At 43.4% G+C, this 25619-nt stretch overlaps 1 protein-coding gene across 1 annotated transcript; it reads left to right on the forward strand.

Annotated features, from left to right (window-relative positions):
* The first annotated feature begins 2634 nt into the window (after positions 1-2634).
* On the forward strand, positions 2635-12219 carry LOC309400798 (uncharacterized protein). The gene is made up of 3 exons (XM_081969485.1): positions 2635-2772; positions 3818-3974; positions 10429-12219. Exons 1-3 carry the CDS (start codon positions 2647-2649, stop codon positions 11631-11633), a joined length of 1488 nt encoding a protein of 495 aa, XP_081825611.1. The 5' UTR covers positions 2635-2646; the 3' UTR covers positions 11634-12219.
* The last annotated feature ends 13400 nt before the right edge of the window (positions 12220-25619 follow it).

Raw genomic sequence — 25619 nt, forward strand, 5'->3', positions numbered from 1 at the left:
GGACCTTGTTTTTGTCTCTGGCCAGTGGTTGAGTGATCTGGGAGGAGGGGACTTAACCATCACTCCCCTGTCATGGTCAGACCACTCACTCCTCCGACTTGACTTCCCTGGTGCTACCCCCCGCTGCGGGGAGGCGGAACTGGAAAATACTAGATGGTTCCGCCCCAGGCGCCTGATGGAACCAGAGAGGTTCCAGATGGAGCTTGGGCCACCTTCTGCGGCCCTGACCCGCCCTCGGGTAGAGGACCTGGTGGTCGCGTGGAACAATGCGACTACCGGGGCCTTGAACCGGGTGGCGCCTTTGCGGCCTCTCCGGCGGCAACGCTCCACCCTGGCCCCTTGGTTTACCGAGGAGCTAAGGGTGATGAAGCGCCGCAAGAGATGCCTAGAGAGTCGTTGGAGATCCTCTCGTTCCGAATTTGACCAGACACAGGTACGAGCCCATTTAAGGACGTACCTTGTGGCATTGAGAGTGGCCAAACGTCAATATTGTGCCACTCTCATTGCATCCGCAGAGAACCGCCCTGCCGCCCTGTTTCGGGTGTCCCGCTCCCTCTTATTTCAGAGGCCGCGGGAGGCCCCTTTACAGGGTAGAGCAGAGGAATTTGGGAAATATCTGCAGGATAAAATCGCTCAAATCCGGAAGGATTGGGTCCCTTCCAGTGGTCCTGTAGAGGCGTCCGTGGCGAGTCTTGAGAGACCTATCTGGGAGGAGTTTGACTTGGTTGCCATCGAGGATTTGGACAGAGTGCGTGGACGACTGCGACCCACCACATGTTTACTGGACCCGTGTCCCTCCTGGCTTGTACTGGCATCCTGGGAGGTTACACGCGACTGGCTCCTGGGCCTAGTGAACGCTTCGTTGGGTGAGGGGTCCCTTCCAGCCGCCTTGAAAGAGGCGGTGGTGAGACCCTTGCTCAAGAAGCCTTCCCTGGACCCTACGGAGCTGGCCAATTATCGTCCTGTCTCCAACCTTCCCTTTCTGGCGAAGGTTGTAGAGAGTGTGGTGGCTTATCAGTTTCCACGACATCTGGAGGAAAATGATTATCTAGACCCGCGCCAGTCCGGCTTCCGCCCTGGGCACAGCACGGAGACGGCCTTGGTCGCGTTGGTGGATGATCTCTGGAGGGCCAGAGATAGGGGTTGTTCCTCTATCCTGGTCCTATTAGACCTCTCGGCGGCTTTTGATACCATCGACCATGGTATCTTGTTGCGCCGACTGGAGGGGTTGGGGGTCGGGGGCACCGTTTTACGGTGGTTCGGCTCCTACCTTTCCGGCCGGACGCAACGTGTGTTGACAGGGGAGCAGAGGTCGACTCTGTGCCCCCTTACCTGTGGGGTGCCACAGGGGTCGGTCCTCTCGCCGCTCCTGTTCAACACATATATGAAGCCGCTGGGTGAGATCATCCGTGGTTTCGGGGTGGGATACCATCTGTACGCTGATGATACTCCGCTGTACATTTCCACCCCGAACCACCCCGAACCACCCCAACGAGGCCGTCGAAATGATGTCCCGGTGTGTGGAAGCCGTACGGGTCTGGATGGATGACAACCGACTCAAGCTCAACCCCTCCAAGACGGAGTGGCTGTGGGTTCCGGCCCCCCGGTTCAACCAGTTAATTCCATCTCTGGCCATCGGGGGCGTTCAACTTGCCCCGGTGGAGCGGGCGCGCAATTTGGGCGTCCTCCTTGATGCTCGGCTGTCCATGGATGACCATGTGACAGCCGTGGCAAGGGGGGGCGTTCCACCAGGTTCGCCTGGTGCGCCAATTGCGCCCCCTATTGGACCGGGATGCCTTGCGCACAGTCACTCATGCGTTGGTGACGTCTCGCCTGGACTACTGTAACGCTCTCTACATGGGGCTTCCCTTGAAATGCACTCGTAGACTACAGTTGGTCCAGAACGCGGCCGCGCGGGTAATTATGGGGAGTACAAGGTACTCCCATGTGACACCTTTCCTGCGCGAGCTGCACTGGCTCCCTGTGGTCTACCGGGTGCGTTTTAAGGTCTTGATAACGATCTTTAAAGCGCTCCATGGCTCAGGACCTAGCTACTTGCGGGATCGTATCCTGCCCCATACATCCCTGCGACCAATTCGCTCGCACAGAGAGGGACTCCTCCAGGTGCCGTCCACCAGACAATGTCGGGGGGCGGCGTCTAGGAGTAGAGCCTTCTCTGTTGCGGGCCCAGCCCTGTGGAATGACCTTCCCCCGGATATTAGGACTACCTCTGACCTCCGCGCCTTCCGGATAAAGCTCAAGACGCACCTATTTCAAGTAGCTGGCCTGGCTCAACCATAGTTCGTTCACACTGCTCCTGACGGGTTTTTTAATTTTTGTGACTTTTAGACTTTTATTAGGGGATTTTAAACTATGTTTTAACTGTCTTTTCTTATCTTCATACCTCCTCCATGTACGCGTGTTCGTTTATTCTGTGTGTGTATTGTCCATATTGTTTTTTATGTGTTTTATTGTACGCCGCCCCGAGTCCTTCGGGAGAGGGTGCGGCTAAGAAATAAATTTATTATTATTTATTATTAGTAGTAGTAGTATGCGGATGATACCCAGCTGTACATCTCTACCCCAAACCACCCCAACGATGCCGTCAAAGTGATGTCCCGGTGTCTGGAAGCCGTACGGATCTGGATGGGAAGTAACAGACTCAGGCTCTACCCGTCCAAGACGGAGTGGCTGTGGCTACCGGCACCCCGGTTCAACCAGCTGATTCCATCACTGGCCATTGGGGGCGAACATTTGGCCCCCGTGGATCGGGTATGCAATTTGGGCGTCCTCCTAGATGCCCGGCTGTCAATGGATGACCATGTGACAGCCGTGGCAAGGGGGGCATTTCACCAGGTTCGCCTGGTGCGCCAACTGCGTCCCCTATTGGACCGGAACGCCCTTCGCACAGTCACCCATGCGCTTGTGACGTCCCGGCTAGACTACTGTAATGCTCTCTACATGGGGCTCCCCTTGAGATGCACCCGAAGACTGCAGTTGGTTCAGAATGCGGCCGCGCGGGCAGTTTCGGGAGTCGCTAGATACTCCCACGTAACACCTCTCCTGCGCGGGCTGCACTGGCTACCTGTAGCTTTTCGGGTGCGTTTCAAGGTGCTGGTTATCATCTTCAAAGCGCTCCATGGCACAGGACCTAGTTATTTGCGGGATCGTATCCTGCCCCACACATCCCTTCGGCCGATCCGCTCACACAGAGAGGGACTCCTCCGGGTGCCGTCCACTAGGCTGTGCCAGCGGGCGACGCCCAGGGGAAGGGCCTTCTCTGTGATGGGCCTGACCCTCTGGAATGACCTTCCCCCTGATATTAGAACAACTACGGACCTCCGCTCCTTCCACCAGAAGCTTAAAACCCACCTGTTTAATCTAGCCGGCCTGGCCTAATTCCAGCTGTCCCACCCCAGTCTGTATTTTTAAATTTCACGGGTTGGTCTTAAGGCTAAGTTTTTAATTTTTATAAATTTGTACAGGGGTCTAAAGTTTAATCCAATTTTAATTATATTTATTATTGTTTGTATGGTTTTTAATTTGATACCTGTACACCGCCCCGAGTCCCTCTGGGGAGAGGGGGCGGTCTAGAAATCAAATCAAATAAATAAATAAATAAATAAATAAATTTGGAAGAAGTATCTTGACCATGTTGGGCTGGAGAATCTATCCAAACAGGAGAAGGAGCAGCTCAAACAACTGGTCCAGATAAAGGTGCTGGCTTTAGGAGGGGAGAAAACATACATGTTATGTCTTGGTAAAGAATGAAATGGATCCATATGTTTATAACTTTTTTTAATGTTATGCATGACAGGTTGCTCAACCCCCAAGCAATGTAGAGTTAAGGACTGAAGCCCAGCATTCCTTCAAATCTGGAGACCGCAAGAGACCCCTTCATATCTCCCATAGTTCGGAGGATGAGATTAAAAATGAACAGGAGCAGAAAAGGCAAAAGATTGAAAAGAAGTTAGGTAATTGTATTTTTATGTGATTGTGCTTAGCACTTACTATCCAATATATCACTGTTTTTTTAACTTGTAGAAGTGAAATATAAACTGTTAAGGTAATGATTTAATAGTTCAACAGCTGCTATAAGGCTGTAATAATGAAATGATGATGCAATGAGAATGAGTCAGCAGGGTTACCGTATTTTTCAGAGTATAAGACGCACCTTTTTCTGTAGGTTTTCAGAAATCCGTAAAGCAGTGGTGTCAAAAATGTCTGTCTGCCTTCGCAGAGTTTATTTGGCTTTTATACAGTTTTAACAAGCAAAGCACAGAGCAACAATATATTGTTTTGGTTTACACCCCCATTTTTTCCCTAGTGAATCCAGAATGCTATTCAGGCCAGAATGCTATTCAGGAATCTCAAATAACTCCCTGATACGGCCCGTCTCTACTTGGTAAATAGGTTAATGCCAATTGCGCAACAAACGATTCACAATGATCAGTCTGGTTTTATACAGGGGAGACAAATGAAAAGTAATGTAAGACAAATCATTAATATAATGGAATATTTGGGAAAGTATAACCAAGTCCCGGCAGTGCTCTTATTCTTAGATGCGGAGAAAGCATTCGACCAAGTCAATTGGCAATTTTTAATAAAAATACTACAAAAGAAGCAGTTCGGAGAGCATTTCATGCAATCTATCAAAGCAATATACCAGAAACAGACAGCACAAATTAAAGTTAATGGAGGCTTAACAGAATCTTTTAAAATTGAAAAAGGAACAAGACAGGGGTGTCCCTTGTCTCCATTATTGTTTATTTTAACCCTGGAATTGTTATTGAACAAAATACGTGGGTCTGACAAACTACAAGGAATTAAGATTGGGCATTACGAATACAGAGTAAGAGCATTTGCGGATGACTTGGTTGTAACTTTAACCCAGCCGGGGGAATCAGTTATAGGTCTAATGAATATAATTAATCCATATGGTCAAGTATCTGGGTTCAAAGTAAATCTAGGGAAGACAAAGATGATAGCTAAAAATATGACTACGAACCCCCAAAAAAAAAAGAATTAGAAAGAGTAACAGGATGTGAGATAGTAAAAAAGGTTAAATATTTAGGAATTTCTATTACAACCTCAAATGGGAAATTATATAAGTACAATTATGAACCATTATAGCATAAAATACAGATAGAAATGAATAAATGGAAAAAATTACAATTGTCTTTGCTGGGAAGGATAGCAGCAGTTAAAATGAATGTTTTGCCCAAGTTTCTGTTCCTCTTTCAAATGATACCAATACTTTAAAAAGACGCAAATTTGGAAGAATGGCAGAAAGGTATTAACAACTTTGTTTGGGCAGGAAAGAAACCGAGAATAAAACTTAAAATAATGCAAGACATATGTGAAAGAGGAGGCTTAAAAATGCCCAACTTAAAATTATGCTATGATGCAGCAGTTTTAACAACAATTAGCGATTGGATTAACCTAACAGAGGATACAATATTGAATATTGAGGGTTATGATTTGGTATATGGCTGGCATGCTTATTTAATATATGACAAGAAGGCCGACAAGATCTTTAAAAGTCATATTTTAAGGAATGCCTTACTGCGTGTTTGGAAAAAATATCAATATAGGCTAAACGACAAGATACCTATGTGGGGGGTGCCCAGACACGCTATAGAGAACATAAGTATAGAACAAAAACAAGATGTAACTACATATGGGGAACTTCTTAGTATGGATAGAGGTGTACTACAGTTAAAATATTTGAATGCATTAAGAGATGAAAGGGTAATTCAAACCTGGTTTCAGTATGGTCAGTTACAGGCTAGATGGAAAAAAGACCAGAAAACTGGTATCATCCAAAATGAGGATAATTTGATAAAACAAATTAGGCACCAGGGTCAAATGCACATAAAAAGGTTGTATAATGTATTGATAGAAATAGACTCAGAAACAGAATTAGTTCAAGATTGTATGATAAAATGGGCACAAAATTTTGAAGAACCAATAGTGATGGAAACATGGGAAGAGATCTGGGTAAGAAATGTAAAATTTACACAAGCTCAGAACTTGAGAGAGAATTTTTACAAGATGTTGTATAGATGGCATTTAGATCCAAAAAGGCTAGCCTGTATGTATCCGAATGTACAATCTGAATGTTGGAGATGTGACTGTGTTGGTGCCACGTACTACCATATTTGGTGGACTTGTAAAAAAGTTAAAGCATTTTGGATAAAAATATGGTGGGTTATTCAAAATATTTTGAAAAAGAGGATAAAGTTCACACCCCAGTTGTTTTTGTTAGGCATAGTTTCAGATTGCACTGTTATAGAGACTAATTTGATTTTGAACCTAACAACGGCAGCAAGATTGTTGGTGGCGCAATATTGGAAGAAGGAAGAGTTGCCCACTATCTAAGAATGGACGTTAAAAGTAGTAAACTTAGCAGAGATGGCCAAAATTTCAGCGTATCTGAAGGACCACTCAGATGAGAAGTACAAGCTGGACTGGAGAAGATGGATTGACTATATTCAAAACAAATACCGGACTAAAAAATTTCAGTTAGCTTATGAATGAAGGCATAAAGAATGTTACAATTTATTCAAAGCTAGTTTAATAAAGGGGGAGTTAAAGCACAAGAATAGTAACATGTTAAAATTAGTTAGCTTATGTTAGCGTATGGTTGTTAAATGTTTATACCCTGTATTTTGCTTTGGGAGGTCGGGGGGAGGTCGGGTGGGAAGAGGGAAGGGTAAGGGGGGTGATAATTGTAAAACTTATTTTAAAAATTTAATTAAAAAAAAGGACTAAGTAAATGTATAAATCAACCAACGAAATAACTTTGGACATTTTGCTTTTAGCTTCGACCCTTGATGGAAAGGGCTGTGGGAGGTTGCAGACATAACCCTCCCTGGATTTTGAAATTCCAAATTAGTTCGACAAGATGTTCCTATATCTTGACACGCTTTAATCATATCTACCAAATCAGGATCGTTCCCAAGACCAATAATTGCCCTTTGGCATTTGGAAGTAGCATTCTCCTTTGCTAATTTCATCAACATCTTCATCTGAGCCTCAGAATTACCTATTTGTTGTTTTAAAGCATCCTGCAATCTGTTAACAAAACCAGGATACGGTTCAGTAGCCTTTTGCCTGATATTATAGAGGGGCTGCTGAGGCTTGCCATAAACCAGCACAGACTCTTCCTGAAGAGGGGAAGGTGGGGGGAGGGAAGCGGCAGGCACAGAGAAAACGGACTTTTCCTGACCAGCAGTACAGTCAAACTTTTCCTGCAAAGCGGGGCAAAGAAGGATAGAAGAAAAGCAATCCTTTAAGCCAATTACTTCATGATCTTGTGGAATCAATTTAGGTGGACAGACAGAAAACATATCTTCTTTCTTCCCGTCCTCTTTTTCTAATTGTTCCTCTGACTGTGGAGAAGCAGAAGAATTAACCTCTCCATGAGGAGCTGAAAGACCAATTGAAGATGATTTTGGGGGAAGAATTTTTACTTGCTCACAATCAGGTGGAGGCTCTGTGGTCAATTGTTGTTCTGCCAAAACTTTAGAGCCAAATTTTTCCACTCCATGACGGCACTGAAACCATAGTTGTAAGATCTCTACTGGGGCTCTGGGTTCAAGATGTAAAGTTCGCCCTATTTTTTCCCAGTCACATAAATTAAGTGTTCTGCATTCGGGATACCAAAAACAATGTTTCCCTATCTCACCAACTAGCTTCCTTATTTCTGCCTCAGGTGTGGTAACACCTGACTTCTGTAACAAGAATTTAAGTTCTTGAACATGTTTTTGCTGCTGGTGAGACAGATTGCAACCCATATTTACCTCTGAGAGATCTCGTAAGACGAAGCGTGCTTTGGGGTCTGTTCCAGACGGGAGGTAAGTATGTTGGCTGTTGCTCCCCCGAAGGGTGTCTTTGGTTCTGAAGGGTGTCTTTGTCCCGGGTTTCGGCACCAGATGTAGGTTTCAGAAATCCGTCAAGCTGTGGTGTCAAAAATGTCTGTCTGCCTTCTCAGAGTTTATTTTTTGCTCGTTTTTGGCCCCACCCCACCCCCCAGGAGCACTCTGCAAGCCACCCCAAGGCTATTCATGCCTTTTATTTGAAAAAAAATGGACCCGTTTTCGTGAAAAACGGGTCGTTTTGGGGAGGTTTGCAGAGTGCAAAAACTTTTTTTTTCCTTTCTGAAAGCTCTTTAGTTAGAGTGATTGATGAGAATTACATTGATCAAGTGCTCTGCCAGCAGAAACAAGTCTTAGGTGCTGCAGGTTGTCAGTGATTTCCTTCTCCAGCACATGGATAAATACACCTGGAAACATCCTTCCTACCTACCTACCTGTTCTGACCCCCCTTCCTCCTTCGCCCACACAGAACACGCTCCGGAACAATACAAATGAACAGGGTTTATTTTACAGACAGACAGAAAGTTCCGTGGCAGTAAACCACCAAGACAAAGCTCACAAATACAAGACACGAAAGCAGCTATCCAGCCTGCTACGTTTCAAGACCAAAACTTCTTGCAGGAGTTCTTTGTTGACTGCTGCAAAGGGCGTATGCACAGTCAACTGTTTTATAGCCTGAAGAGGAGTCTCCTGATCAGCAGCTGAGAGCCCTTACTGCCGGTAATTGCGCCCTCGCTCCTTGCGTCTATGGGCGCGGCGATAACGAGCGTCCAGGAACTCCCTGTTAATCTCTGACTCACTGTCTCGTGACTCCTCCCCACTGCTCCAAGGCATGGCATCAGGAGCCCCCCTCCTCTGGCTCTCACCGCTGCTCCATGCCTCAGGCGCCTCCTGGTGGCCGACCAGACTCTCCGATCCCTGCTCAGAGTCGGAACCCTGTCCAGGGTCCTCCACATCCTCCTGAGCTGACTCATAGGGACCCTCACTCTCGGAGTCTGGTGGCAGCTGCAACGGCTCCTGCTGGGCCACAACACCTACCTACCTACTCTCTCTCTCCCTACCTAACCTACTGTATTTCTCTCTCTCTTTCCCTCTATCTACCTACATACTCTCTCTCTCTCCTTACCTACCTACTGTATTTCTCTCTCTCTCTCTCTCTTATCCCTCTACCTACCTACCTACCTTCTCTCTCCCTACCTACCTACTGTATTTCTCTCTCTCTCTCCCTCTACCTACCTACCTACCTACCTGCCTACCTACGCTCTCTCTCGCTCCCTACCTACCTACTGTATTTATCTCTCTCTCTCTATCTCTCTATCTACCTACCTTCTCTCTCTCTCTCCCTATCTACCTACTGTATTTCTCTCTCTCTCTTATCCCTCTATCTACCTACCTACCTTCTCTCTCCCTCTCCCTACCTACCTACTGTATTTCTCTCTCTCTCTATCCCTCTACCTACCTACCTACCTACTCTCTCTTGCTCCCTACTTACCTACTGTATTTCTCTCTCTCTCTATCCCTCTACCTACCTACCTACCTACCTACTCTCTCCCTACCTACCTACCTACTGTATTTCTCTCTCTCTCTATCCCTCTACCTACCTACCTACCTACCTACCTACCTACTCTCTCTCGCTCCCTACCTACCTACTGTATTTATCTCTCTCTCTCTATCTCTCTATCTACCTACCTTCTCTCTCTCTCTCCCTATCTACCTACTGTATTTCTCTCTCTCTCTTATCCCTCTATCTACCTACCTACCTTCTCTCTCCCTCTCCCTACTTACCTACTGTATTTCTCTCTCTCTCTATCCCTCTACCTACCTACCTACCTACCTACCTACTCTCTCCCTACCTACCTACCTACTGTATTTCTCTCTCTCTCTATCCCTCTACCTACCTACCTACCTACCTACTCTCTCTCGCTCCCTACCTACCTACTGTATTTCTCTCTCTCTCTCTTATCCCTCTATCTGCCTACCTACCTTCTCTCTCTCTCTCCCTACCTACCTACTGTATTTCTCTCTCTCTCTCTCTATCCCTCTACCTACCTATCTACCTACTCTCTCTCGCTCCCTACCTACCTACTGCATTTCTCTATCTCCCCCTCTATCTACCTACCTACTTTTTTTTTAATTTGCCTCTTCAAAACCTTGGTGCGTCTTATACTCCAGTGCGTTTTATACTCTGAAAAATATGGTATTTAACTTAGCACTTTAAGAGGCTGTATACATATATACAGGCTCACCAGGCTCAAGGTTGACTCAGCCTTCCATCCTTCTGAGGTGGGTAAAATGAGGACCCAAATTGTTGGGGGCAATATGCTGACTCTGTAAACTGCTTAGACAGTAAGGAAAAAGGATTTCCCCCCATATTCTCAATATCCTTTTCTGTCACATTAAAATGGCAACTTTGGGGACTCTCCAAACGCTGCATCCAAGGCTTTAGGAGATTCAGGACCTCTGGTTGGGTTTTCCTACTTTAGAGTACTGTAACAGTTGTCCTTCCCCAATACGATTCTATTTGTCACTTTTTTGTTTTGTCTCTCAGAAGTCAGTTCTGATGAAAAGGATTCTGGGATTGATTCCAAGAAGAGGCCATGCTACGGGAGTCCAAAACTTCTCAGGATGTTCTTGGATTCCTCTGACCAAGGAGACTCCAGAGCTGGAATTCACAGTGCTGGGTCTGAAAGCAATGAGGAAACTAAAAAGATCAAAAGAAAACCATCCCTTCAGGAGGCAAGAAGGGAGAGAGGACAAGGCAGGAAATCACCCAAGAACCAAAGGATCAGGGGCTCACAGAAAAGGGGGGTGAGTGAATCTGAGGAGACCAACACGAGACAGAGTGACCTTGAAGAAGAGGTCAAAGAACACAGGAAGGTCACAAAAGGTAACAGCTTGAAGCAAAGAGACTTCAAGAAAAAGGTGGACAAAGAGTCTAAAGCTAATGATTCCAAAGGCAAAGCAAAAAACAGAACGATGAATAAGCAAAGAGAGGAAAGGAACCTATCAGAGATAGGAACTGATCTGTCCGAGGTAGAAGAAATCTCTGAAAAGAAAAGAGGATGGAGTGAAAGAGAGAGTGAAGAGAAGAAGTCATTCAGTACTAATAGATCACAGGAGAGGATGGAGCCAGGAACCCAGAAGGGTTCAAAGGGAAACGAAAGTGAGGATGCCTCAGGAAGTGGTCCTGATAAAAAAATGTATTTGCAGAAGAAGATGGCAGACAGCCAATGCAGAAGGAAGAGTAGAGTTATAGAGGATTCAGGGAGCATTTCTGAGGATTCTGCAGGTGAAAGTCCAATGAAGAAAGAGGGAGCAAAGAGGGCTAGGGGAGAAAGAGGGAGCCAGCAGACTGGAAGTCACTCCAAACCCAAGAGGCAACCTAAAGAGAGAGGGGGTAGGAAGAAGCTGCAGAGGGAAGACCTGCTCAGGAAGAAACCGGAGGAAGTGAAGATGACACAAAGGATTCAGGAGTCCACTAGTAAAGAAGCTGAAAGTGAGTCAGAGGAGCATAAGAGCTCAGAAGAGGAGAAGAAGTGGGTACAGGATCCCACTAGCAGTGAAGGGGAATCTCAAAGCGAGACAAATCAAGGCCAGCCGAGGAAGGCGGCTCTAATTAGTCACCCGTCAGAAAGTGAGTCAGATGAAAGCGAGGATGGAGATCCAAGGAGGACACTGAAAAAGGAGAGCAAGCATGTCTCTGGATGTGACTCAAGTCAAGGGGAGGACAAGTTGAAGAAGAGAGTATCTTAGAAGTCACAGAGAAAGAGCATCGGTAAAGAAACCTCCATGTTTGGTTCTGAGGATTTGCGAAGTGAGTTTTGGGGAAAGAAATAAATCCAAAGCCAGCAGCAGAGAATGAAAAAGCTCCAAAGGAGGAGTGCTACCAAGGAGAAACAGGGAAGAATCCAGCCAGGAAGAGGGCTCCAGTTCAGAAGAGGACGAGCCCACTACTTCTCAGCAGCACCATCTTGGAAAGGTAAGGGACATCCACATGGGGACTTCCAAAAAAATGATTTTTTTTTCAATTCAAAGTTTTTATTTTTTATTACACATATTTTATAAACAAAGTGTCCGGGTTTTTTTCCTTTTAACATCCTCTCATATATATAATCCATTTCTCATCATAGTTCTATTTCCAAATTCAGCTATATTCTCTTTCTATATTTTTTATCTTATTTTCTTCTTAGTACATAAACAATATCATTAATTGCCCCTTCAAAGTTAAACCAAATTATCATTTCATATTCCATCTATTGGTCTATTTTACTATAAGTACCATGTGTTAGGGATGTAACCCTAGTCTTGGCTTGGCAATGTATATAAGCCAGTTACGTGCGGTGAGGTTTATGGCTGGTGAGGCTGGTGACGTCATCAGGAAGGTGGGGAATGGGACCACGTGTGCTGGAGGCTGAGGCTGCCTCAGCCTCAAGCACACGTGTTCCCATTCCCCGCCTTCCTGAGCGCGCTCCGCGACTGCAATATACGTCCAGAAGCGGCTTTTGTGGCTAATGGGGTTTGGGCTTCCAGCCCAACAGCCCCTGCCACTTCTGGACGTCTATTGCAGTCGCGAGGAGCGCGCAAAGTACAGTGGAGGCAGGAAGGTTATTGGCGCTTCCGAGAACCCTCCTGCCTCCACTGGTTGCCCAGCTGGCACCGCCCCACGCGCGCACCTCCTCCTCCTCCTCCTCCCTCCTCTTCCTCTTCACTCCCCAAAGGCTCTTCTCCTTACCGGAGCTTAGCGGGAGCAGTGTAAAAGGGATGGGAGGAACTATATATTATTATTATATATTATTATTTCATGATGAGAGGTGAGGCTCTGCCTCCCCTGCCTGCACGTCCCTGATATAAGCTATGATTGTAACAAATGTATCTGTTACTTTAAATGCTAGAGAGATGTAATTGGTTTGTTACCTCAAGCAGCCATAAGATGGAGTCAGAATGACTGTTAGCTCTCTGTTTGTTAGACGCTGATCTGTGTATTGTGAGGTACTGTGGTTTGCTACTGTTAGCTGTTTTGTGTGCTAGACTGACTATTTGATAACTGAATGACTGAACCGTGTATGACTTGGACTGTTAACTGGACTCTGAATACCTCTATATTTCCACATAGTAAACTACTATATTTTATACTATTCAGTGTCCCTGTATGCTGGTTTGTGCGTGTTTGTCCATACCACTCTCATTACGCTTCTCTGCACACTCGCTCCCCTAACGGGGAGCTTACTTAACACCATGCATCCTCAAATTCAATATTACATAGAAAACATTTAATTTAATTAATTATCCCCAATTAATGTTATAATTCCCTTATATCTTAATACCATTAACAATATTAATACATTTCCCTTTAATCTACTAATATATCCCTTTTTTCCTTTCCTCCTTCTCTAACCATTTTCTCTTGGTCTCTCAAAAATTCCACTTCTTTTTATCCACAATTAATCATGTTATTATAATTCCCTTATATCTTAATTAACTACATACCATTAACAATATTAATGCATTTCCCTTTAATCTACTAATATATGCCTTTTTTCCCTTCCTTCTCTAACCATTTTCTCTTGGTCTCTCAAAAATTCCACTGCTTTTTATCCACAATTAATCATGTTATTATAATTCCCTTATATCTTAATTAACTACATACCATTAACAATATTAATGCATTTCCCTTTAATCTACTAATATATGCCTTTTTTCCCTTCCTTCTCTAACCATTTTCTCTTGGTCTCTCAAAAATTCCACTCCTTTTTAATTCTCTTCTTTCCTCCCATTCTCCTAGCTTTTTCTTTTTCTTATTTTTATAATTACTGTATCTTTTCTACAAAATCATTTCCCCCCCTTTTAGTTTCATTGTTCTAGTAGTTTTCCCCAGGTTTTTTTCCAGTCTTTTCCCACTATTCTCTTCCTTGCTATTTGATTGTTTCTTATTTGGGGGACATTCCCCCTGTCTGCAATTTTTGTTTTCTTATTTTTATAATTACTGTATTTTTCCTTCAAAATCCTTTTTCTCCCTTTTAGTACCATTGTTCTAGTAGTTTTCCCAGCCTTTTCCCACTATTCCCTTCCTTGCTATTTAATTGTTTCTTTTTGGGGGAACATCCCACCTCCCCCGGTCTACTTTTTTTTTGCCACTGTGAATCCCAGTGAAATCATCTGGGGTTTTTTTTTCAGTTTCTTCTTCCATATTATCTTCTTGTTCTTCATTTGAGGCCTCTTTTACCACCACCTCTCCTATTTCCTGATCTGCATGCTCCATCTGAATTTCTGGCTTTTTCTTACCATTTAAAGTTTCCCGTACATTTTTTAGCATCTCAAATAGTTCATCATACATCCAGAGTTCCATAATGTCAATTTAACTAATTTAACATTTTTAAAAAAAATTTATGCTATATCACATTTAATTAAAACTTAAAGTTCATGCAGTCCTTTTTTCCCTTTTATTTCCAAATTCTTGGGTCCAATTCTAGTTTTAGTCCAGTCCAATCCAAATTAAGAATTTATTTTCTTCCACAGCTATGGAAAGTCAAATCCAAGCAATGTTGCAAAAACAAACACTCCTTAAAAGTTCTCACAGTTTCAAAGTATCTTTTCCTGTAGCCAAGGTCAAATTCTGCAGCTGCACTTTCCGTTTCGTCTTCCTCTAGGTCTTGTAGTATTCTCTTCTCACCAGCAGATGGCTCTCTCTCTGTAATACACTCCGACCTGCTGTCAAAAACCACTTTTAATCCACAATAAAAAAAGAAAGAAAAAAGGAACTTTCCCCCCAGGTTCTTTCTTTTGTTGTTTTTGGTATCTTCAAATCCAATTTATAAATACAAGAATCTTCTTAGGCTTTAGTGATTAAACCTCCACTTTATCCTTCTTCCTCCATGGAATTTCCGAAGTGCCAATTAGCCGCTGATTCAGCTCCAAGACTCTTTTAAAATACAAATTCAAAGTTTCTTTTTACCTGTGAGTTGGCCAATCACTCACCCGGTACCAACACTCCGTTCCGACACCGCTCCTGCTCAAAAGGCTTAGTCTGGTTGCCCCAGCTTTAAAGCGGTCATCTGAATATGGCCGCCGCCCCTGCTGTCAGTTTGGAGAGCTTTTCTCCAACTTACTGAGGAACCTGCCGGTTCCTCTTGGTCGTCCGAGACGCCTCTCCTTCCCTTCAAGACGGTTATAGTAGCACTGAAAAAAGTGATATAACCGGTCCTCACTGTTACAACCATCACAGCATCCCCATAGTCCTGTGAACAAAATTGGGGCACTTGGTAACCAGCATGGTTACAATGGTTGCAGTTTCCTGGGGTCATCTGATTGTCGTTTGCAACTTTCCGAGGAGATTTTCAACAAGCAAGGTAAATGGGGGAAACCAGATTCACTTAAAAACAGTGTAATTCACATAACAACTGAAGTAATTCACATAACAGTGGCAGAAAAGGTAGTAAAATTGGGCACAATTCACTTAACAATTGCCGTACATAGCAATGGAAATTCTTGTCCCAGTTGTGGTTTTAAGTCAAGGATTATCTGTACAGATAGTCCTTGACTTACAACAGTTCATTTAATGACCGTTCAAAGATAATGACTTATAACCATTTTTCACACTTATGACCGTTGCAGCATTCCTGCGCTCACATGATAAAAATTCAGGAGTTTGGTAATTCTCATATTTATGACCGTTGCAGTGTCCCAGGGTCATGTGATCCCCTTTTGTAACCTTCTGAGAAAGTCAGTGGGGGAAGACAGATTCACTTAATAAGCGTGTTACTAACTTAACTGCAGCGATTCACTTAACTGTGGCAAGAAAGATTGTAAAATGGGACAAAACTCACTTAACAAATGTCTCACTTCGCAACAGAAGTTTTCAGCTCAGTTGTGTTCATAAGTGGAGGACTACCTTTACTGCAAGGTTTGTGGCAACATAACTTTGTATTGTGTAGCAATTCCACACATTTCAGACAATACAGTCCACACCGCTGAGTCAAATTGGCCTGGTTGCTGAGAACTTGAGGGCCTGTTGTTACTTGATGAGGTTTCTCATCAGTATGCCATTCTCTGCTCCAGTTTGCTTTGCAACACAACTCAGAGTACAAGAAGTCTGGGCAATCTGTTTGCATTAAAGGCCATGTTAGCCAGGCCATTTCTCTCCAAACTATTCACATGCATTCTGATATCCTCTTAAACTAATTATGCAAACTGATCCTTACTCCTGGGAGAAAAAAAAATTCCCATACCAAACTTGGCACAGCCCCCCTCAACCTGGACCCTGTCAGATGTATCAGATGTCCAGTTCCAGAATTCTAAGGAAGTTTCCTGAATAGCTGCTTTCTGGTAGGGAATTCTGGGAATTGCAGTCACAGCCCATCTACAGGCTTCCTCACTGACTTTGCTTGTCAGAAGATTGTAAAAGGTGATCACATGACCCCAGGACATTGTAACTGTTATAAATACATGCCAGTTGCCAAGCACCCGAATTTTGATCATGTGACCATGGGGATGTGCAATGGTCATAAGGGTGAAAAATGGTCATAAGTCACTTTTTTCAGTACCTCTACCTTCAGTCACAATATGAATTGTTGTAAATCAAAGACTTCCTGTACATCAGTGTTTTGCAACCTTGGCAATTTTAAGATGGGTGGACCTAGAATTCCCCAGCTAGCATGGCTAGCTGTGTAATTCTGGGAGCTGAAGTTCATCCATCTTAAAACTGCCAAGGTTGTGAAATACTGCAGAAATGTTTTAAAAAATAAAGGTTGCTTTTCTCTGATCTGTTCAAGTTTGTTCATGGAAAGCTTATTGTGAGCTAGATTGTTAGTAGAACAAAGTCAAGCTAGAGTCTTGGACTTTAAGAGAGCTAATTTCAATAAACATAGAGAGAGCTTGGGAAGGATTCCATTCTTGAGAATCCTCAAGGGGAAAACAACTCAAGAAGCTTGGGAAATTTTGAAAAGTGAGAGTATAAAGGCCCAGTCTCACACAATACCAATGAAGAAGAAAAATAACAGCTCCCAGAAGAAACCAGCATGGCTGCATAAAGAACTCTCTGACAAAATGAAAGACAAAAAGGATAAGTATAAAAAGTGGAAAGAGGGGGACATAACTAAGGCAGAATATCAGCAAATAGCCCAAGTCTGTAAAGATGAAGTGAGGAAAGCTGAGGCTCACAATGAAGAAAGGCTTGCGACAAAAGTAAAAAATAACAAAAAAGCTTCTTCCAACATGTTAAAAACAAGAAAAAAGTCAAGGAAACAATTGGTCCATTGCTGGGAGAAAGCGGCAAGAAGGTGACAAGCAACAGGGAGAAAGCAGAACTATTTAATTCATGTTTTGCATCTGTCTTTACACAAAGGGGAAAAAACAGTCCAACCTATCAAAAACAGCACCACAAAAATCAGATTAGGAACACAAGTTGAAATAGGGAAGAAAATGGTAAGTGAGCACCTGTCTAACCTAGACGAATTCAAATCACCAGGACCGGATGGATTACACCCCAGGGTTCTGAAGGAACTGGCAGACGAGATCTCAGAACCACTGAACTATATCTTTCAGAGATCCTGGAGCACCGGGGAACTACCAGAGTGTTAGGGTGTGAATTCCGCCCTGAATTAAGGAGGTGTGAATCTTGGCATCCCTTGTAGCATACTTTTGAAATAAGCAAAAATAAACCTGAAGCAAGATCTAATAAAAACATTTTTAATATAAAAGAAAATAAAAATACAAAACTTGCTAACTTAATTAATTTCATCTTGGCAAAGCTATGTGCCTGCCTCCTGGCAGGCAAACAGAAGATCAGAAGAGAAAGTTAAGAAGGAATGTGAAGGAGCAGGTGCACTAAATCACTTGCAGATAAGACCTGTGACATGCGCAGTAAATCTTCAGCGCAGCTAGCAAACCAATTAACGCAGTGACACCCCTTCTTTTGCTAGTTGAGCTGATGTCAGGTAAATCATCAAATAAGGGACATCTTCTTCCGCAGATACTCGTGTTGAGCTGCTGGAAGCGGTTTGTTGAGCATGTCAGCAATTTGATCATGTGTAGATACATATTGCAATTTAAATAAACCTTGTTTAACTAATTGCTTTGTGTTTTGATAACGAATGTCAATGTGTCTGGACCTAGAGCCTGTGAAATTTGACTTAGAAATATAAACCACCGATTCATTATCTTCCATCACGGTGATTGGTCGAATCGGACGTGTCCAGATATCTGCGATCAAAGCATCAAACCCTGTTAGAGAATTACATGCATCCGAAACACAAGCATATTCAGCCTCAGTAGATGAACACGAAACAAAACTCTGTTTTCTCACTTGCCAGTAAACAGGACATCCATTCAGGAACATCATGTAACCTGAAGTACTTTTGCGTGATTTCTTATCACTTGCCCAATCAGAATCTGCATAACAACATAATTCTGCATAATCAGTATGTGTTGGTTCTAGCAATAACTTCATGTGTTTAGTGTGTTTCAGGTATTTCAATAACTTCTTAACGCATGTCCAATGAAATTGTGTTGCCTTACCTACGTGTCGTGATAAGAGATTAACACTAAGTGCAATGTCGGGTCTGGTCCAACTACTAATGTATAACAGTGACCCAATGACTGAACGATATAGTGTTTGATCCTCAAACTCAGGACTTGGTTCATGTGTTAAGTTGTGAAAATCTGTTTGCATGGGTGTCTTTGTTGTGTTAGCATCTTTCATGTTGCAATGATGCAAAATGTGGTCAATTTTCTCCTCTTGTGAAAGACTAAACCCCTTCTGTGTTTTCTCAATCTGAACACCTAAGTAAGTGCTAATGTGACTTAAAGATTTCAATGTGAAGTATCTCTGCAAACTTTTAGCAAAAATCTCACTCATTTTCTTATTTGGACCAATATAAACATCATCATCAACATAAACAAGAATGATCTCATATGCATTGTTAGATCTTTTTGTGAACACGCATTCATCAGTTTCGGACTTAATGAAGCCTATTGAATTTAGTTTGTCAGTAAGACATAAGTACCACATTAAACCTGACTGTTTCAGACCATAAAGACTTTTGTTCAGGAACCAGGTATCCCCTTCTTGCTGTTGGAATCCTGGAGGGCCTCTCACCTAGATCTCTTCATCTAGGTCAGCATGTAGATAAGCCGTGTCTACATCAGACTGGAAAACTTCTAAACCAAGAATAGTTGCAGTGGTTAAAGCAATTTTTACACTCTCAGTTCTGACTGTTGGTGAGTAAGTGTTTGTCTAGTCCTCAGGATAACGTTGAGCGAAACCCTGGGCTACAAGTCTGGCTTTGTACAATGACTCACCATTCGATTTGTTCTTGATTCTGTAGACCCATCGAGTGCCAATGACTTTGTTGTTTGCTGGAGGTTTTGCAGGTGTAAATACATTAAACTGTCCATTTCATCCTGCATTGCACCATACCATTTGTCTTGCTCCGAATCAGGAAGCTGCTTGATTTGTGTAAATGTATCAGGAGGAAGTATAACATTGCAAATCAAAGGCAAGGGTGTTTTTGTCAGTTGCCACGAATATCGCTGTGGAGGGATTCCTTTTGTGACCCTCTTGGAACGTCTCGGAACAACAGTCCATTCTTCTTCTTCTTCTTCATCTTCGTCCTCACATTCATTGCTAGCATCAGCATCTGCGGCTCGCGAAGACGGAACATCAGGTTGTGAAGAACTGGTAGAAGGAATATCTGCCTGTGAATCTTGGTCATCAGGCTGCGTAGCATCTGCAACATCATCTCTAGGAAAATAAACTCTAGGATCATTGGAATGAATCCTCGACCAGTCAATATCTTCCTCAAAATTAGCAGATTGTGAAATGACAATTGCATGTTTAGGATCAATAAATTTGCTCCATTTTGAATTATCATCAATACCCATAAATCTCAGTCTCTTTGCTACTGGACCTCCTTTTCTTCTTTGAGCTAAGGGAATGTTCACCATAGCGTATGAACCAAAAATGTGGAGGTTCTTGAGATCAGGCTTGTAGCCATGCATCATGTAGAAAGGAGTTTGATTTATTACACTGCTCCAAGTACGGTTGACAATGTAATTTGCATATTTTTTGTTATTCAAATTTTTATTGGTTTTAAAAAAAAATTCAAGGAAAAAGGGTTATAGGGTTGTAAAACATTTTGACAGCTACATCGTGCGGGGGGGAGAAGCTCCCCCAGGTCTTGCAGCTTTTACAAACAATGATAGAAAAATATCAACATTTACCTAAGTATTAGCAGTTTTAAATTTAACACAAAATCGTCAGTGTGTTTCAATCATTTGTTTTGTATCACTTCCATGAAAGTACATTGTAGCAACAATTGCAATAGTGTTCCAAGTCACTTTTGTGATCTGAGTCTTCTAGCTGTTGCATCCTCTCTCCCATCCACCAGCTGAGCCCCAGCCCCTCCCTCCTTTGTTTTTTGTGTAACATCCCCCATTTCACCTAAAAGAGCACTGTGTTTTTTAACGAAAGCCTCTGCTTCCACTGGTGTGTGGATTCTAATTCTGCTGCCCTCCCCAAAAATCAGCATGCCTTCTGGAAATAGCCATCTAAACCAGACCCCATTATTATATAATTTTTTTGCTAAGAAGGAATATTTCCTTCTATTATCTCTTACTTTCTTTGGGATCTGTTTAAGAATGGTTATTTCTTTATCTTTATATTTTAGTGGTCCTCCCCTTTGAGCTCCTAGAACCTCATCTCTTGTAGTTTTTCTAAGAAATTTGATATGATCTTCCCTTGGAACGTTGTGTGTTCTTGCATAGGCTGAGTTAACCCTATAAATCAAATCAATGTCCCACCAGAGCTGTTGTTTATCTCTATTAATATATTCTGCTAGTATTGTGGTCATAGTCTCCTTGAGATCTTCATTCTCAACTTCTGGCAAATTTTGGAACCTAAGAAAAAAAGACATCCTTTCAAATTCCATTTTTAACATCTGATTCCCAAATTCTACATTCCCCCTCTGGATTGTCTTCATCTCGTCTCTAATCCCAACCGCCCCCTCCTCCAGCACACCAATCCTCTGTTCATTCTGTGTGGTTTGCTGGTTCGTCTCTCTGAGCTGTTCATTTAAGTCCTGCAATTGTTTTTTAATTTTGTCCTGTCCCTTTAAGATGTTTTGAAGCATCTGCTGAGTAGACAGGTCTTTTGCACTCTCTTCAGAGGCTTTAGGTTGTAGAAAAGATCCCATTTGTGACTGATGTGCAGGGCTGGATGTGGAAGATGTTGGGGCCGACGAGGCCTTACCAGGTGGCAATTTCTTTGGACCCATCATGAGGCTCAGAGATAGTTGTTATTCTGTACAAAGAGATGGTGTCTGTGGGAGAGCACAGCCAGCAGGGATCACCAAACAAGCAGGTCCAAAAGAGAAAATAGTCCTCTAGCAGAAAAGTTAAAGCAGATAGGTGGGTCAAAATATTCCAAATCCAGGGGAATAACGTGTTTGAAGAGGCTCCTGGAAGTCTCTGGGGTGGAAGTTAGTTGAAAGCCATAAAGTTTTCCAAGGGAGGAGTCTCATTTATAAAGACAAAGAAGAAAGAGGAAGTTGGCCATCTTGGCTCAGCCAGTATAGGTGATCAGGAAACAACAAAGTCTAAGTTTCCATAAGTAGTTTAAAAAAGTATCAGTTCAACCATCCTTTCTCTCGCAATTGTAGCCAAAAAAAAAGATTCCCCCCCCCCATTATTTGAGGGAAGTGAAAGTGGTTTTCAAACTTTCTCTCCCCCCCATGAAGGGGAGAGATTTTTCAAGCGCCGCTTTTCCGAGGGGGGTGGAATTTCCCCCCCCCTCCAATCTAAACTCCTCCAGAAGTTGAAACAAGCAAGGCAGGAAAACTGCAAAGCCGTCAGGAATATAAAAATAGTAAAAGACCTGGGGAGACCCCTCGGCTCACCGCTCTTCAGCTGCTTCGTTCCAATTGATTATTTCCTTCAGGCTGCGTCCGGAGAAGTGCGCGGTGGCATTCCGCGCGCTCCTTACGCTCCCCGGCTCCTGGGGCAAAGCTGGAGACCCCCCCGCGGCCGCCGCCATTCCAGGGGGTCCCAGCAAGCCGCCCCTATGGCAGGGCGCCCTTCCCAGGCACCCTGTGCTCCCCCTAGACTTCGGGGGAGCCCACCGGAGCAGCGAGAAGGCAGACGCGGACGTCCGTCTCCTTCGGCTGCCGGACGTCGTCTCCTCAATGTAATTTGCATATTTGATAGCTTCAGCCCAGTATATGTTACTGAGATTGGCATCTTCTAGGAGACAACGCATCATGGTTTGTTCTGCGACTCCGTTATGAGCGGGTGTGTATGGAGCAGATGTCTGATGAAGAATTCCATTCTTACGCATCCAGTCCTGGAAACGCTGAGAAATGAATTCTGCACCACGGTCACTCTGGATTCTGGCGATGCGGACTTGGTATTGGGTAGAAACAAATGCTGCAAAGTCTTTACAGATCTGAAAGGTCTCAGACTTCTCTTTCATAGGATATACAAATCCATATCTAGAATGATTATCAACAATTGTTAGAAAATACTTTCTACCACCAATTGTTGGTGGAAAAGGACCTACTATGTCAGTGTGTACCAAATCAAAAATGCATGTTGACAGGCGTGTAGCGTGTTTGGGAATGGCTGCTGCTTTGGATTTAGCTTTCCTGCAAACTGCACAATCCAAAAACACCTTACACCCCTTTAGATCCAAACCTTTTGCGAACTCCGGCATTTTCCTAAGAACACGGAAACTGGTGTGCCCCAATCTTCTATGCCACTTGTGGATACACCCGGAATACAAAGGTTTACCAGTTAGTGAATTTTCAACGTAAACAGTTCTTTTTCTCATGACCTTACAAGGATGATTGGAGAAGGAGTACAGTTCCTGAAGATCAGATTCAGGTTCGTGCATCTCTGTGAAAAGTTTCTGTAGGTAACGTGTAAAGCTGCGCCACTGTCCAAAGTCCACAAAAGCCGTCTGTCATACTCTGGATCAGGTTGTGGATCGTTGGTTAAGGCCAATGTGGTGAGTGGAGCTTGCGGATCACGCATTGGACCACGACGACCTTGTCTTCCGCCTCTACCTCTGCCTCTGGAGTCTGTTCTTCTGGGCTGGTATGTGACAGGAGCTGGAACTCGTTGGGGACAATCCCGGGTGTCATGTCCCATACGGTTACAGATGTAGCATCTTGGCATCCTTGGCGCGTAGGTTCTTCCTCGAAAGGGACATCTAGCTGAAGCCTTTGATGCTGGTGGCCCTTGTAAATGCGGTGTGGCTAACATAATACAATACAATAGTAGAGTTGGAAGGGACCTTGGAGGTCTTCTAGTCCAACCCCCTGCCTAGGCAGGAAACCCTATACCGTTTCAGACAGATGGCTATCCAACATCTTCTTAAAGACTTCCAGTGTTGGGGCATTCACAACTTGTGGAGGCAAGCTGTTCCACTGATTAATTGTTCTAACTGTCAGGAAGTTTCTCCTCAGTTCTAAGTTGTTTCTCTCCTTGATTAGTTTCCACCCATTGCTTCTTGTTCTACCCTCAGGTGCCTTGGAGAATAGTTTGACTCCCTTTTCTTTGTGGCAACCCCTGAGATATTGGAACACTGCTATCATGTCTCCCCTAGTCCTTCTTTCTCTTAAGCTAGACATACCCAGTTCCTGCACCCGTTCTTCATATGTTTTAGTCTCCAGTCCCCTAATCATCTTTGTTGCTCTTCTCTGCACTCTTTCTAGAGTCTCCACATCTTTTTTACATCGTGGCGACCAGAACTGAATGCAGTATTCCAAGTGTGGCCTTACCAAGGCATTATAAAGTGGTATTAACACTTCACGTGATCTTGATTCTATCCCTCTGTTGATGCAGCCTAGAACTGTGTTGGCTTTTTTGGCAGCTGCTGCACACTGCTGTCTCATATTTAAATGGTTGTCCACTAGAACTCCAAGATCCCTCTCACAGTTACTACTATTGAGCAGGGTACCACCTATACTGTACCTGTGCATTCCGTTTTTGTTGCCTCAATGTAGAACCTTACTCTTTTCACCATTGAATTTCATTTTATTAGATAGTGCCCAATGTTCAAGTTTGTCAAGATCCTTCTGTATCTTAAGCCTATCTTCTGGAGTGTTGGCTATTCCTGCCAACTTGGTGTCATCTGCAAATTTGATGAGTTCCCCATTTATTCCCTCATCCAAATCATTGATGAAGATGTTGAAGAGTACTGGGCCCAAAACAGAGCCTTGGGGTACTCCACTGCATATCTCCCTCCATGTAGATGCGGTTCCATTGAGGACTACACGTTGAGTGTGGTTGGTCAGCCAGTTACGAATCCATCTGGTGGTGATGGTGTCCAACCCACATTCTTCTACTTTATCTAGTAGTAGGCTATGGTCTACCTTATCAAATGCCTTACTGAAGTCTAAGTAAACTATATCAATAGCATTCCTCTGGTCCACTAATTTTGTCACTTTGTCAAAGAATGCAATAAGATTAGTCTGGCATGATCTGTTTTTGACAAACCCATGTTGGCTTTTGGCTATTACTTTGCTTGCTTCTAGGTGTTCGCTAATTCGTTGCTTCATTATCTTTTCCAGAATCTTTCCTGGTATTGAGGTCAGGCTGATAGGTTTATAGTTTCCTGGATCTGGTTTTTTTCCCCTTTTTTGAAGATGGGAACCACATCAGCTCTTTTCCAGTCCTCTGGCAGTTCCCTGGTGCTTCAGGATCTCTGGAATATATAGTTCAGTGGTTCTGAGATCTCGTCTGCTAGTTCCTTGAGAACCCTGGATGTAATCCATCCAGTCCTGGTGATTTGAACTCATCTAGGGTAGACAGGTGCTTGCTTACCATTTACTTCCCTATTTCAATTTGTGTTCCTAATCTCTTTTTTGTGGTGCTGTTTTTGATAGGTTGGACTGTTTTTTCCCCTTTGTGTAAAGACAGATGCAAAAAATGAGTTAAATAGTTCTGCTTGCTCCCTGTTGCTTGTCACCTTCTTGCCACTTTCTCCCAGCAATGGACCATTTGTTTCCTTAACTTTTTTCTTGTTTTTAACATGTTGGAAGAAGCTTTTTTTTGTTATTTTTTACTTTTGTGGCAAGCCTTTCTTCATGGTGAGCCTTAGCTTTCCTCACTTCATCTTTACATGCTCGGGCTATTTGCTATATTCTGCCTTAGTTATGTCCCCCCCTTTCCACTTTTTGTACTTATCTTTTTTGTCTTTCAATTTGTCAGAGAGTTCTTTATGCAGCCATGCTGGTTTCTTTTGGGAGCTGTTATTTTTCTTCTTCATTGGCATTGTGCTAGACAGGGCTTTTGTAATCTCATTTTTCAAAATTTCCCAAGCTTCTTGAGTTGTTTTCCCCTTGAGGATTCTCATCCATGGAATTCTTCCCAAGCTCTCTCTAAGTTTATTGAAATTAGCTCTCTTAAAGTCCAAGACTCTAGTTTCACTTTGTTCTACTACTTGTGTTTGCATAATGTTGAATTCCAATATTGCATGGTCACTTGCCCCCAGGGTTCCTGTGGCTTCAACACCTTCTATCATTTCCTCTCTGTTAGTGAGAATTAAGTCCAATATGGCTGATCCCCTTGTTCCCTTCTCTACTTTTTGGGAAACAAAGTTGTCTGCTAGGTTTGTTAGGAACCTGTTGGATCTTCCACTTGGTGCAGAGTTTGTTTCCCAGTTGCTGTCAGGGTAGTTAAAATCCCCCACTACTATTGTGGTGTGCTTCCTACATACCTTAGCTGACTAGCAAAAAGTTCATCTAA

Source organism: Natrix helvetica, assembly GCF_964273705.1.
Source record: "Natrix helvetica genome assembly, chromosome: W".
NCBI lineage: Eukaryota > Metazoa > Chordata > Lepidosauria > Squamata > Natricidae > Natrix > Natrix helvetica.

Excerpts from the sequence above, each read along its gene's own strand:
- LOC309400798 (XM_081969485.1), top strand. The coding sequence starts at position 2,647 with ATGGGAAGTAACAGACTCAGGCTCTACCCGTCCAAGACGGAGTGGCTG. Across the intron at positions 2,773-3,817 it reads ATTTGGCCCCCGTGGATCGG|GTTGCTCAACCCCCAAGCAA; the intron begins GTATGCAATTTG and ends TATGCATGACAG. Across the intron at positions 3,975-10,428 it reads AAAGATTGAAAAGAAGTTAG|AAGTCAGTTCTGATGAAAAG; the intron begins GTAATTGTATTT and ends TTTGTCTCTCAG.